This window comes from Pan paniscus, chromosome 19, assembly GCF_029289425.2.
Source record: "Pan paniscus chromosome 19, NHGRI_mPanPan1-v2.0_pri, whole genome shotgun sequence".
Taxonomy (NCBI): Eukaryota; Metazoa; Chordata; class Mammalia; order Primates; family Hominidae; genus Pan; species Pan paniscus.
Genome location: NC_073268.2, coordinates 71,136,698 through 71,151,692, shown reverse-complemented (window position 1 = coordinate 71,151,692; position 14,995 = coordinate 71,136,698). Strand labels below are relative to the sequence as shown.

Here is a 14,995-nt window from a genome sequence, read left to right as displayed (position 1 = left end):
TTTTTAGGAAAAGAAGTTACATCTTAAACACAGCACTCAGGCAGAAGGATAAACAAGGATAAAGGCTTGCCCTCTGATGCATCTTTTAGGGATATAATGTAATTCAGTAATGTTGCATGGCAGTCAAATGAAGTTAGTTGACTTGGGTAACAAACAGAGGATGCTAAAACAGTGTATCTTGCTGGGAGTCTTCCCCTAGCCTCAAATTTGTTTTTTGTTTTTTTTTCCTAGCATAGTAACAGGCAAATTATCCAGAAATCAGAATTCTGGCAACCTCAAGTATCAGAAGAAAGATGACCTTGGAAGTAAGGGCGTTGTTTTTTTCTTTTGAGATGGAGTCTTGTTCTGTTGCCCAGGCTGGAGTGCAGTGGTGTGATCTCGGCTCACTGCAACCTCCGCCTCCCGGGTTCAAGCAATTCTGCCTCAGCCTCCCGAGTAGACCTGGGACTACAGGCGTGTGTCACCACGCCCGGCTAATTTTTTTCTATTTTTAGTAGAGACGGGGGTTCACTGTGTTAGCCAGGATGGTCTCCATCTCCTGACCTCATGATCCGCCCCCCGTGGCTTCCCAAAGTGCTGGGTAAGGGCTTTTTTTTAAAGTGATGTCAAGGAAATAACTGTCGTGAATAAAAGAAATGTCAGACACAAATACTCTTGATGCCCTATGATTATTTCTGTGGCCATAGGGATTAGGTACTCTGATTAGTGATTTACATAAAAGCTCTACTATACAGAGAAGTACAGAAAAGATTCAAAAACATTAACCAACGTGGGAAAATAGCTATGATACCTTAGAAAAGCAGAATGTTAATAAAAGTGAAGCTACAATCTTATTTGGATTATAAAAGCTGTGATATGGAAAAGGACCAGATAGGAATATGGAAAAATTGAATTAAGTATTTTCATTGGAATTACAAGGTCATGGGTAAATTTTATTTCTATTAATGAAATACTAGCAATAAAGGGAAATGTGTTTTTTATAAATGGCTATGCTGGAAATTGTGAGTTCGACTATCAGTGATAATAGTTGACTTATCTAGTGAACCTGCTTTTCCCAGACTCATTTTTGACCATGCCAGGTAACCAAAGGATTGCTGAAAAATAGGAATGACTTTAACAAATACAGGCTCATGACATCCCAAAAGTAGTCAGACTCTTGACACAGTTACAGAAATGGTCAGTTACCATATGTAAACTTGGCTCCAAATGGATTATAAATACTACATTGTTTTTAAACTTTTATCAAATAAATAGGTCATCAACACCTAAAAGTATTGTTTAACATATTTGATATCTTTTTCTAGACTACTGGACTTGGAGGATCAGCAGTTGCAGGTCATGCCTCAGACAAGATTGAAAACATGGTGCCTGTTAAAGATCGAATCATTAAAATTAGCTTTAATGCAGATGTGCATGCAAGTCTCCAGTGGAACTTTAGACCTCAGCAAACAGAAATATATGTAAGTGACTAACCAGTCATTAAAAGATTACTTTATTAATGTAAATTCCTTTCTTTCATCACTTAAACTGTCAGAGGACTAATTTTAACACTATGATTCTAATAAAACATGGCATTTTCCCTTGTTCCAAATTGACTTTTACTATCATGTAACTTAAAAGTTAAAGTATAAATTCTGTTACATTAGGTGTAAAGCACTATCAAAAAGTAGTCTATGGGAATAAAAAAATTTATAGTAATGGAACCTGTCAGTATTTTGAAATTAAGTTTAGATGAGTGAAACAGTTGGGAGTAGCAGTAACCGTCAGGCTATATAGCTTCCTGACTTTTCCTCAGGCATAGAAGACATGGGAAAAATGTGGAAAAGCATTGGTTACAATGAGTAGTTTACTGGTTTATATCAAAAGTATCCCTGTCCTTCTAAAAGAAAACAAATTGAGGGCCTTTGAAATAATCAATAAGTAGTAAATAGTTATGTTATACTCCAGTGAGACTGAGACTATACCTAAACGCTTTCCTAAAATTTTAACCAACTGTAAGAAAGATTTTAACTGAAATCTCATTAATTGAGGATTAGCCAGAGTGAGTTAATTTCAACCCATATTGGAAAAGCCTTATAAATATTAGTGCTTGCCCAGTTTAGTAAACATGACTGAATCTCTTAATAAAGATTTTATAGGTTATGATTATGAATCTTATCCAATTACATGGTAGTATACAAAGGTATTAGTGGCTGAATTGGTACAAGTGACAGAATATCCTTTGGAAAATTTTTTTAAGCCTTGCTATTTCCTTATTTTCTCCAAACAAAGTATTAACACTTTGTGGCATAATAAAGGTTCTAGTCAGTCAGTTTTATTCTGATTTTAAGGTAAGTTTAATGTTGGTATCTTTTTAAAAAAAATAGTCAATCATGACATTCAGGTATAAGTGTTACAGAAAAGTTGGGCTAGGGCTGTAATATGATTGGCTTGGACACATTTTAAATAATGTAATTTGCAGATTATTCCTTGAAGACCTCAAATATACAAGAGGACAATTCATAACTAATTATGGATATTAGAACATTGGTTCTTCATTGACATATGCAAGTAAGTTTTTAAACTCAGATATGTTTATGGGTAATATTCACAATTTATTTTGTTGAACCCTACATTAGATTAGGTATTATGGTCTGATGAATAGGCAAAATAATGAGACTAATTTAGCAGGGAAAAGAGGAACTTTGTGAGATTCAAAGTATTGATAATATATATATTCTTTAAAACAGGTGGTACCAGGAGAGACTGCACTGGCATTTTACAGAGCTAAGAATCCTACTGACAAACCAGTAATTGGAATTTCTACATACAATATTGTTCCATTTGAAGCTGGACAGTATTTCAATAAAATACAGGTACATCAAAGTGTAAACTTTACAGAATATGATAAAGATACATGAAACGGTTTAGTATGAAACTTAGTGTTTTAGTAGATCTTGTGATTTCTGAAAACGAATTTCTTCTAAACATCAAGCTATTTTTCTTCACTATCTATACCTGCTATGCAGAGATTGAGAACCAAACCAAATGGATATCTGCTTTTAAGATTAGAATTTGTTCTTCATCCTTAAAGCAGAACTCATTGAGATGAAAAGATGCTCTTAATTTATCACAGAACTGTGTATTTAATAGTATGCTTATTAAAATCACGAAGTGTACTGGAATGCTAAGATAAAAGAACTGTATAGTTTCTGTTATGTAATACGAGAATAGAAATATTATTAAAATCTTTCTATAATTTCCAGTGCTTCTGTTTTGAAGAACAAAGGCTTAATCCCCAAGAGGAAGTAGATATGCCAGTGTTTTTCTACATTGATCCTGAATTTGCTGAAGATCCAAGAATGATTAAAGTTGATCTTATCACTCTTTCTTACACTTTTTTTGAAGCAAAGGAAGGGCACAAGTTGCCAGTTCCAGGATATAATTGAAGTCAGCAACTAAGTCTTCCTTCAAAGTTGTGATTTTTGGGAAAATCATATATCCTATCTTCTCAAAGGAGAAATATTGTACAATAATATGAAGGCTTATATTTTAAATAATTATTTTTTCTCAACTAATTTATTTCACTTAAAGTTGAGAGAACAAGTTCAGCTTTTATCATAAGAAACTCACATGCCTAGCTAGAATATATGACTGACTATTCAATACCATACTGAAGAGTTTGATACTATTAAAATAAGCCGCTTTGTTTTTTAAATATGCAGGCATGGGTTCAGCTTAATTCCATAATTCCCTTCCAGATTATTAACTCTTCATACTTACAGCAATGAATCTGACAATGTTTTTCAAAAATGTATGCTCAGGGTTATTTGTTTCAGGTCATAGGCTAGAACTTCTGACCATGTTTATTGTGTCTAAAAGAGTTGGTTGCTATTTTCCTTCATTATGAATAGTCAGTATTTTAAAAGCTCAAAGTAGAAGAGGAGTCACTAAGCCCTAACAGCTTGTCCAAAGATTTAAATTCTTATTTCAAATTTGATTTGTCCTTTAAGGTTTAGGGCTATTTTATATTCAGAGTTCTGAATAATTACTTTGAAATTGTAGTATCATAAAATTGAAATAAAATACATCTACTAGGCTGTTAGCCAAAGCATCACCATTACAAGTCCATGAATGTTAAAATGTACAGGTGGGATTGTGAAGATTTACTGACATCAAAAGTTCTTCTGGAAACAAACCTTTGTTAAAAAAAAAAGTATTAAATTATTTTAATAGTGATTTATTTGTCATCAAATGTACAACTTATTCTAAATATTTTCATTTTCTGTGTTCTAAATAGAAATATTAAGTTGCAGTAAAAAGAGAAAAAAAGACTATTTAGCATTACAAAGAATCATATTTAAAGGCTGCCCAATGTAGAGTCTAGTGACCTGTTCAGGACACCTGAAATATAATTAAATGACAATTATCAAGGTTTTAACAATTTATAATTCTAAACCAGAGGATTATAAAGAAGTGCAAATTGACTTTTACATTCAACTTTAGTTAAATGAAGGCACTCAGTATTCTTCCTGAATAATACATTCAGTTTCTCACATTTTATGCTTTCATCTATTCAGAATTATTTCATAGTAAAATAATCTACTCTTATCACAGCTGTGTGACGATTTCTAAATGTAGGAAGGCCTGTGAAACATATGACACTGCAGTTAAATTGGTTGGCCTAAGGACTAAGTAATTTTTCTTCTGCTAAAGTTTTAAGTATTTGTTCCAAACAAGTTCTGTTGAAATCTCACGCTGTTGTCAGGAATCAGTGTTATCCTGGAACTGTTATTCTATTTAATCTTCATTGTAGCAGAAATGTGCCACCATGGCTTTGACATGTTGGTAGGTATTGTCTTCCAGGCTTCAAAGCTGCACAGAGTCTACGTTTTAGAGAGTTGGCACCTTTGATGTGGTAGTGAGCTGATCATCCACTTTCTTCTAAAATAAAGAAGAAAATGGCCAGTATTCATCCTGTCCTTCTCTTTCCCCATTCCTTGATAACTCTCTTGTCTTTACTGGGAGGCTGGAGAGTCACAGTCTAGTAGAAGAAAGCTAAGAATGTGCTTCTTCCATAGGGGAGGGTATAAGGGGAATAAACAAGTTTTAATAGTTCACTGGTGACCATTAAATAGTAAATACATGGGATTAGTAGTGCTGAAAATAGGAAAAACTCAGACCTATTTGGAGGACTAACGGTAAATGGGTCTACTGGTACCGGTTAACAAGTATTAACTGCATATGAAAGACAAATGCCTGATTTCAGTGCTACTCCTATTGCTCATCTATTTTGTTAGCATTAATATTTCTATACCATAAACTACTGTATTCCCAAGCCTTATTATTTACAGATGAGAAAATCACAAAGAATGACTCTCATTAGTGAACAATGGTTCAGCACAATTTGAATGATTCAGGGGAACTCATATTTCAAAGTGTCAGACTCAGATGGCCCTTACAAAATATAAATACTAAATATGTAAAGTGATAATTATACTGAAATTATATGGAATATGGAATTAAGTTGTATAAGTTGAAGTCTTTACCTCAGTCACCATCATTTTGAGCTCCTTTGTGCTGGTGAGCATCAATTTCTTCATAAATAGCTCTGAAACAAAGCCATCACAGCAAAAGGGTTATGTATCAATTTCAAAGTGCTATTTTGGTTTTTAACTGCCAGCACTGTAATTAAAAACTGAGCTGGTTTTGGAGTTCAGGCTATATATGAGTAAAAATAAGTCTCTGCCCTGAAGTGTGTATTCTAGTTTATTTAAATTCTAATGTTGCACTTCATTTTTTCTTTTTTTTTTTTTGAGACAGAGTCTCACTCTTTTGTCCAGGCTGGAGTGCAATGGTGCTTTCTTGGCTCACTGCAACCTCTGCCTCCCAGGTTCAAGTGATTCTCCTGCCTCAGCCCCGCGAGTAGCTGGGATTACAGGGACACACAACCATGCCCAGCTAATTTTTTTGTATTTTAAGTAGAGATAGGGTTTCACCCTGTTGGCCAGGCTGCTCTCAAACTCCTGACCTCAGGTGATCCACCCGCCTCAGCCTCCCAAAGTGCTGGGATTACAGGTGTGAGCCACCACACCCGGCCTTATTGTTGCAATTCCTATGTCTCTTAAAAGTATGTATTTTATAGAAACAATTTTTTCTTGTGATTGAAATGAGAAATATGGCTCAAATTTGGACAGTTTATGTTTTGCTTAAAAAAACTCCTGAGTTTCTTCTGGTTTCAAACTTTTTAAAAAAATATTAGGACAAGTGCAGTGGCTCACACCTATAATCCCAGCACTCTGGGAGGCTGAGGTGGGTGGATCGCTTGAGTCCAGGATTTTAAGACCAGTATGAACAACATGGCAAAATACCATCTCTACAAAAAACATAAAAATTACCATGTGTGGTGGTACACACCTGTAGTCCCAGGTACTCAGGAAGCTGAGGTCGGAGGATCACTGGAGCCTAGGAGGCGGAGATTGCAGTGAGCTGAGATCGTGCCACTGCATGCCAGCCTGGGCTACAGAGCAAGACTTTCGTCTCCAAAAAAAAAAAAAAAAAAAAAAAAATTAATCTTCCAGCTTATTTAAACTATGTGATTACAGTCCAGACTCCTCAGCCATCTATAGCTCATCACTGTCATTTCTGTACTTTTTTTATGTTGTATTTTTTCAATGACATCCTTCATTCGTTTTTCTTTTTTCTTTTTTTCTTTTTTTTTTTTTTTGAGACAGGGTTTCACTGTCACCCAGGCTGGAGTGCAGTGGTGCAATCATGGCTTTTTGCAGCTTCGACCTCCCAGGTTCAATTGATCCTTCCACTTCAGCCTCTCAAAATGTTGGGATTAGAGGCATAAGCCACCATGCCGGGCCCATTCAATTCTTTATATGCATCTTACATATGTCTGTAGCTGGAAAATATACCTGAAAGCACAACATTCATATATACAGTATAGCAAAACATGGCTGAGGAAAAATCTCAAAAATCACAGCGCTATGAAACCATGATCACCAAGTTCATAAGGCCCCAGAATGGTGCTACAATTTTAATGTTTCCCTAAAAAGTTTGGTCTCATCTCCCTCAAAACGATTTCAGTCTTCTTCACTCTCCTCAAACCTCTAAACTCTCTGGTAGAAACTGCATTCTTAATACATTAAATGTCTTGATATGGAAACTTCCTCATTTTCCCATCACTAAATCTTCAAATTTATCTTCATTTGTATTGTCCATTATTTCTGTGATCCTGTCTATTCCTGGCTTCTGAAGCACTTGACCCATTCAGTTATTCTTCCCTTCCTGAGTCTTCAACCTCTCCTTCTATGCCAGATCCTATTCTTCAACATTCACAGATTCTCCAGCGTCTCCCATGTCTCCCATTTTATACAAAGTACAGCCTTTAATTCCATCTCTTCTTGTAGTAAATGCCTTAGTATCCTCTAGCTACCAACCCCCTTTTTTTTTTTTTTTTTTTTGAGATGGAGTTTCACTCTTGTTTCCCACGCTAGAGTGCAATAGTGGGATCTCAGCTCACTGCAACCTCTACCTCCTGGGTTCAAACGATTCTCCTACCTCATCCTCCCGAGTAGTTGGAATTACAGACACACGCTACCACGCCTGGCTAATTTTTGTATTTTTACTAGAGACAGGGTTTTGCCATGTTGGCCAGGCTGGTCTCAAACTCCTGACTTCAGGCAATCTGCCTGCCTTGGCCTCCCAAAGTGCTGGGATTATAGGCGTGAGCCACCGTGCCCGGCCCCAAACCCGTTTTCATCACTGCTTCATATTTAAGTTCTAAGAAGTTATCTGCACTTACTGTCTCTACTTAATCTCTCATGTGCTTTTCAAATGCACTGAAATTTGGGTTCTGTCTCCATCAGTCCATCAAAGTAGCTTTTACTAAAATCATCAGTGATCTCCAATCCATTATCTAGTTTTCAGTTCTCATCTTACTTGTCTGCCCCTAGCACTGTTCTTCACAGTTGTACTCACTTCCTCTTTGCTTCCAAATTACATTTTCCTCATCTGGTACTGAGCTCCCTGTTAACTTTCTTTACGCTTGGTTTTAGCATTTCCATTTCCTTGAATGTGCCAGAACTCTGTCCTCTGGGTCTTTGTACAGGTTGTTCCTTGGGCCTCCAATACTCATTTCCAAACTTTTCACTTAACTAAGAATTGCGGGCCTCAGCTTTAATGCTACCTGAAGCTTTCTCTAATCCCCATTTAAATTAGTTCTGTTACAAACTTTCAAGTTGCCATATTCTTTCATAACATTAACACAAATTGTAAACATGTATTTGGTGATTTGTCTAATTTCTGTATCCGTGCTACATTTAACCTCTGTGAGGACAAGGGAGCATGTTTCTTGTTCAGAATTATAAATTAGTCCAGTCATAGTCCCTGACACATAATATTGAAATTAATGAATCGTGTGTATCTTCATAAACATACTGTTTGTCCTGGTAGAGCAAAAATTGTCAACCTGGGGTTCATGGACAACCAGTGATGTGAAAAAACCCAGTAATTTCCTGCAAGATTCTGTGCTTTTCCTTGGAGAGAAGTCCCTGAATTTCATGGGACTTTCAAAAGAACTGAGACATTCTGATGCCCAGAAAGAAAGACTCATCACAGTGATAAAAGAGTTCCAAAGCTTCACCTCTCCAGCTTTTTACTGTCTCTCCCACCTCCGGTATCTGTGACACTGCCGTATCTACATACAGCAATCTCCTAATTTGAATATAATCAAGAACTTTTCCACTACCTGTTTGGATGGAGAAACTGATAAAAAAACGTTTCTAGAAAGCATACCTAGTTAAGTGCCAGTTTCTTAAACCACTAATATGATCAGTGATATATCTACTCTATCAGGCAGAATGACTTAGAGAAATTTCTCAAACCTGAGTTAGGAAAAAATACATAGTGGACTCCTAAGTCCCTTAACATCTGCTCATAAATTAAGTCAACCATTACATTGAGGGATTAAACCAGGGACCAGAATATCAAATGTCTACACATGTCAGCCAAAGAAGAGATGCAGAGGGTTGGGTGGGGCTGGAAGCAGATAGGAGGGGTCTCCAGGGACTATAGGAGTACAATCAACTTGAGTAGTCACCTGCTTTTTTCCCTAAACCCTGTGTGGAATGCAGCCAGCTAGCTGGTTTAAACCAGCTCATGACAGACCTCAGCAATTTACAGATGGATCCCAGTGTACTTTCCTCATTACCATGCTAGTATCTTCACCCTGGCAGATGCTATAGCTTCATTACCATAACATGTGACCTGTGTGCTGAAATAACGACTCACTGCATCTGCACAACTGCAACCCCTCTCCATGCAATGACATACCCTCTTCCCTCTCTATCACCCCATAAAACCCTCCTGTCACTTTCCTGCTTTGGAGACTATGCCCAGTGCTTTATTTGTGACAAGTAATAAAACTCCTATTGCTCAAAGCCTGCATTCTTGGTTGGTTATAGTGGCTCATGCCTATAATCCCAGCATTTTGGAAGGCTGAGGCAGGAGGATTGCTTGAGCCCAGGAGGTCAAAACTAGCCTGGGCAACACAGACCCCCTTCTCTATAAAAAAGAAAAATTTAAAAGGCTGGGCACGGTGGCTTACACCTGTAATCCCAGCATTTTGGGAGGCTGAGGCAGGTAGATGAACTTGAGACCAAGAGTTCGACACCAGCCTGGGCAACATGGCAAAACCCTGTCTCTACTAAAAATACAAAAAATTAGCCAGGCGTGGTGGCACATGCCTGTAGTCCCCAGCTACTCAGGAGGCTGAGGCATGAGCATTGCTTGAGCCTGGGAGGCAGAAGTTGCAGTGAGCCGAGATCACCCCCACTGTACTCCAGCCTAATGACAGAGTGACACTCTGTCTCAAAAAAATAAATTAGCCAGGCATGGTAGCGTACCCCAATAGTCTCAGCTACTCATGAGGCTGAGTAGGGAGGACTGCTTCAACCTGGGAAGTCAAGGTTGCAGTAAGCCATGATCATGCCACTTTATTCTAGTTTGAGTGACACAGTGAGACCCTGTTAAGAAAAAATAATAATAACCTGTGTTCTCATGGAGAGTTGTCTATTACCAGATGAATGAATCTCAGGTTTTTTTAGGGGTAACAAGTCTGGTACCCCAGATGAGACCCAGGGTTGAGCCCTGACTTGACCTCCCTTATAGGCTCCTGGCAGGCAAAGCAGTGGGATATGGAAGCATGTGTGGGCCAACTCACCTCAGTTGCCAAGAAGGAGACTAGAGAAGGGCCTTGGGACCCCTGACCTGGTGTCTAGTGTAGTCCACTGACTAGCACCACAAGACCTCTGGGAGAGTGGAAGCGGCTGCCTAGAGCCCAGACCTTTTGCTCGGTGCTTCTTCGAAGCAGCAGCTCCATGAACTACTAAAAGAGTGGTCTGGGTTTTGATCATTAGGATTCTGGGTTGTCAGGATTAGGACCTAGGTCAAGGGATCCAGGATTGTTGAGAAAAAGAAGTTCCTTCTTTCAGGTCTGGGAGACTGAGAGACATCACCATCGTTTTAACAAGGGGAATCCCCAACACAAAGACAAGGATGCTTGTCTTCAGGCTTTGTTCCCTATCTGGTATAACTGTAGGGCTCAATATTCTTACTTGTCTGTGGCCTGAATGAATATGAAGTCTGGATTCTTCTACCCTTAGTCTGTGGCAATCCCTAAAATATCAGGCTTTGTTTTGCAGCAGTCACAGAAGGACTGCTGTTAGTTTGATGAGGAGACCCAAGTTTCAAAGGGGGCAGTTTTGGTGGGATCATGATCCCTGGAACCAGAATGCAGTGATACAAAGGTTACATGAACAGTGTGTGCTTTCTCTGAGGAAACACCTCACTCACTTGATTGATTTACCTACCTCCCCACCACCTGAGCTGGATCCAGAACTACTTCACTGTCTCCATGAGATCTGGGAGGCTGCCTGGACTGAACATGATCCAGGGAAAGGAAATCCCTGTTATCCTCTCAGCTTCCCAGGACCTCTGGATGGCTTTGCATGGTGGCAAGCAAAGAGGACCAGAAGTATTCAAGCTGAGTTGTGGGATTTGTGTCATCATTAATCTCCAGAGTTTGGAAGCCCCTCAAACTGTGTGCAGAGACCGTAGAATGTTGTGAACTAGGTCTTGGAAGGAGAGCTTGTTAGGGTGCCGCCTCTGGCAATGGAAACTGCATATCCACCCATGACCAAAAAGCAGATGATATATTATTGTAATACAGCCTGGCCCCAGTATTCCCTAGATCAGAAGAGATGGTCTGAACATGGGTCACTTACTGCAACTCTCCAATTGGACTTTTTTGCAAGAAACCTGGTAAATGGGAAGAAATACCCTATATGCAATGTTTTATGGCCCTCTATCAAAACCCTGCCCTGCAAATGAAATGCAGAATATGTAAATTGGCCAAAGGGAACTATATTGCCAATTCTAGAAGCCTCTGGAGAGGAAGCATCAGTCATGTGGGGGCCTATAGGGAAGGGAACAAGTAAGAAGAGTCCCTTTACTACCCCCTCCAAGAGAAGTGAGGCCCTCTAACTCTACTCGGGGACTGGAACCTTGGCCAATACAGGGGCATAGTCCACCTTCTTGGAAATGGTACCCTCTGCACCTCCAGGGAAAAGCAAGGGCCCGTTCTGTATTTGCCAGGCCCTCCAAACTCTGCAGAGCCAGCTGTGGCTCCTGCTATGGCAATAGCAGGCCCCTGTTGTACTCTTCTTTGCCAGGGAGCACCACTCATAGTGGGAACGCATATAACCCTGGAGGGTGACTGTTACCACTCAGAGCATGCCTGTTGGAGAAAGAGGTTTTGCTCGGGTCTATGTGTTTTTTAAAACTGTTGACTTGTATAACTGGAAATCCCATAGTAAGGGCTTATGGGTGAGCCCACGAGAGTTCGTAACTCTCATATGGAGAATATTCTCCACACATAACCCTACCTGGCCAGGTGTGCAGACCGTAACAGCAACCCTGCTCACAGCAGAAGATAAATCTGCCACCATGGCCAAAACTAAGGAGGAGGCAGACAATATGTGTGCTGATAACCTGGTGACCTGGCCCGTTGAGGTGTCAGTCCCAATAGCCAACCCAAACTGGGACCCCAGTGATAACAAGAATCAAGAGCGGCTTCATCATTATAGGAATATGCTTCTCAGAGGTATGAGGGAAGCAAGCCAGTCCCTGGTCAATTGGGGAAATCTCAGAGAAATAGAACAAGGCCCTAATGAAAATCCATCAGCATTCCTAAATTGATAATAAGAATGCCTCCAGAATTACACCCCTTGGGACCCAGATGACCCAAAAGCTGAGTCTCACTTTAATCTCACTTCATCTCTCAGCCCCAGATATTCAGAGAAAACTCTAAAAAGTGGCAATAAATCCACATACTCCCCCTTTCCAACTGGTAGACATCTCCTTTAAGGTCTATAGTAAAGAGATGTGGCATCTGATGAAAAGGAAGACAAGAAGATGCGGCAGCCCTACAGACTACTTCAGGAAGCCCAGGAAGAAGATGGCATGGGTGAGTGACCAGGGCCCCCACCATGGAACTCAGGGCCTGCCTACACTGGGGCCCAAACAATGTGCTTACTGGAAGCAGAAAGGATGCTAGAAAAGGGAATGTCTGAATCATCCCCAGAGAGGGAAGAAAGAGGACAAGCCCGAGGTACCTGTTCCCTGTAACTGGACAAGAAACTGACGGATGGGGACATGGGGCTCCCTGCCTGGCTCCTCAAAATAAGATCCACATCTCCCCCAAGGAGCCCCAGGTTACACAGAAGAAGGGGGGCAACCAGTTGGATTTTTTTTCGTTTGTTTGAGACAGGGTCTGTGTTACCCAGGCTGGAGTGCAGCACCATGATCATGGCGCACTGCAGCCTCCAACTCCCAGGCTCAAGCAGTCCTCCCACCTTAGCCTCTCAAATAGCTGGGACTAAGGCACACCTGGCTAATTTTTTTGTTTGTTTGTGGAGACAAGGTCTCGTTATGCTGTCAGGGCTGGTCTTGAACTCCTGGGCTCAAGTGATCCTCCAACCTTGGCCTCCCAAATTGTTGGCATTACAGGCATGAGCCACTGCACCCGGCCACCAGCTGAGTTTTTGATCAACACTGTAGCCATGTTTTCTGTGTTGATCACTAAAAGTGGACCCTATCCAGGAGTAAATGTATATAAGGGATGTGTCTCATAAAGGAAATAAAAGATTCTTGGAGCCTCTGGTCCATGAAATAGTATCTAAAACTTTGACTCATTCTTTCTTCTGTTCCCCAAACGTCCCATTCTCCTTTTGGGAAGGGACCTTCTGACTAAGTTTGGAGCCACAATTTCTCTAAATCAGGACAGAATAGAGGTGTTCTGAGCCCACGGCACTGTCATGCTGGCCCTAGTTCCTGGGGAAGTTCCAGACTTGGGGCCTCATATGACTCCTTGGCTAATGCGGTACTAGATAATTGTATAGCATTAGACTGCCTCTTAGCAGAACAGGGAGGAGGAGAGTGTGCAGTTATTAATTCCTCTTGCTGTACCTGAATAAATACCTCAGGGGAAATAGGAAGTTAACATTAGGAAGGTCCATGCCGAAGCCTCTTGGTTCCACACTTTTAATCAGCAGCCATACTTTTTTTTTTTTTTTTTTTTTTTTTTGAGACAGAGTCTCGCTCTGTTGCCCAGGTTGGAGTGCAGTGGGGCACGATCTGGGCTCACTGCAACCTCTACCTCCTGGGTTCTAGCGATTTTTCTACCTCACCTTCCTGAGTAGCTGGGACTACAGGTGCGCACCACCACACCTGCCTAATTTTTGTATTTTTAGTGGAGACGGGGTTTCACCATGTTGCCCAGGCTGATCTTGAATTCAGGGTGATCCGCCCGCCTTGGCCTCGCAAAGTGCTGGGATTACAGGGGTGAGCCACCACACCAGGCCTAATAGCCATACTTCTAACTCTATTTGAGAAGTTCTCAAATTAGCAATACCAAGTGTTACTTGGTTTCTTCCCCTAATGAGGCCACTAATTTTATTGCTCTTACTACTGTTGTTTGGTCCCTGCATCTTTAACCTCTTCGTAAAATTTGTATCTTCCAGATTAGAAAAATTTCAACTGTAGGTGCCTTTGCAACCTATCCTGGGAGACCCTAAAACATATTTAGTTTTAGTGCCTAGAGATTTTCACTCCTCTAACATCTCTGGATACAGTGTCCCTGGTCAACATGAAGAAGTTACAGAAGAACGCTTTCTGATCCTGGCCCCTAAAGAATTTACTTGTGCTAAGTAATAAAATTCCTATTGATCAAAACCTGTGTCCTTGTGGAGAGTCAGATATCTGTTACTACCCAGGTGAATGAACCCTGGGTTTTTTGGGTGGTAACAGGGCCTGAGGGGCTGCAGAGCCTACCTGTGTAAAGGAGATAGCTACTACTCAACCCCAGCCCATAGCTAGCACGTAAAAATTCAGGCTTCGTGTTGACAGAGTATCTAAATGATCTAGAAGTCCAGATTTTTTATTTTCAAATATCCGAGTTTTCAGCTGTTGGCAACTGTGGTCTTATGATACATACTGGTTTTTGTCTAAGGTTCCTGGCTCACAACTCCCATAGCCCTTGTTACAGTCTTTTGTTATAATGTTGGGTGTGTCAGGCCTTAGGAGCCAGCCTCTGGAAGCAGAATCTCTCGACCTTCTCTAGTCCTCCTTTCACCTGCCCCAAGGCACCACTCTAATCGCCCGTCTTTTTCACTGTGGGTCATAAGAGCCTCCCTAGAGAGGGTCCTGCCCTATACCCTGGGGGAAGGAATGCTGACATCAAGAAGCTTCCATTAAAAACCCTAGAGGACTGGATTGGGGTTGGGTCAGGTCAGTTTCTGGATAGCTGAACATGTGGAGGTACCTGGAGGGTGGGACTCCAGGGAGGGCACGGAAACTCCAAGGCCTTTTCCGCATGCCTCGCCCTGTGCCTCTCTTCATCTGCATCCTTTGCAATGTCCTTTATAATAAACCAGTAAATATAAGTATT

At 40.5% G+C, this 14,995-nt stretch overlaps 2 protein-coding genes across 20 annotated transcripts in view; one reads left to right on the top strand and one right to left on the bottom strand.

The window, feature by feature from the left end:
• LOC100976343 (cytochrome c oxidase assembly protein COX11, mitochondrial) overlaps positions 1–14,995 on the top strand; it is a 48,532-nt gene that overhangs the window by 2,505 nt on the left and 31,032 nt on the right. The window contains exons 2-5 of one of the 5 annotated variants that reach the window (XM_008970616.4): positions 1,305–1,460; positions 2,730–2,855; positions 12,416–12,514; positions 14,070–14,280. In XM_008970616.4, the coding sequence (XP_008968864.1) occupies positions 1,305–1,460; positions 2,730–2,855; positions 12,416–12,514; positions 14,070–14,123 (435 nt within the window). In that variant the 3' untranslated portion in view covers positions 14,124–14,280. Of the gene's footprint in view, positions 1–1,304; positions 1,461–2,729; positions 2,856–3,245; positions 4,219–4,845; positions 4,951–12,415; positions 12,515–14,069; positions 14,281–14,995 lie in introns of those variants that run through there. The other 4 variants (XM_008970617.4, XM_034942514.4, XM_003817423.5 and 1 more) reach the window with 4 other exon arrangements.
• The window catches only part of TOM1L1 (target of myb1 like 1 membrane trafficking protein), a 59,846-nt gene continuing 50,379 nt past the window's right edge, over positions 5,529–14,995 (bottom strand). For 7 of the 15 annotated variants that reach the window (XR_010110568.1, XR_010110570.1, XM_034942509.3 and 4 more), the window contains one exon: positions 5,529–5,590. Coding sequence is in view for 13 of the 15 variants with exons in the window: in XM_034942509.3 (XP_034798400.1) it covers positions 5,530–5,590 (61 nt within the window). In the remaining 2 variants the exon portion in view is untranslated. Of the gene's footprint in view, positions 6,520–14,995 lie in introns of all 15 variants that reach the window. The other 8 variants (XM_055101422.2, XM_055101420.2, XM_055101421.2 and 5 more) reach the window with 2 other exon arrangements.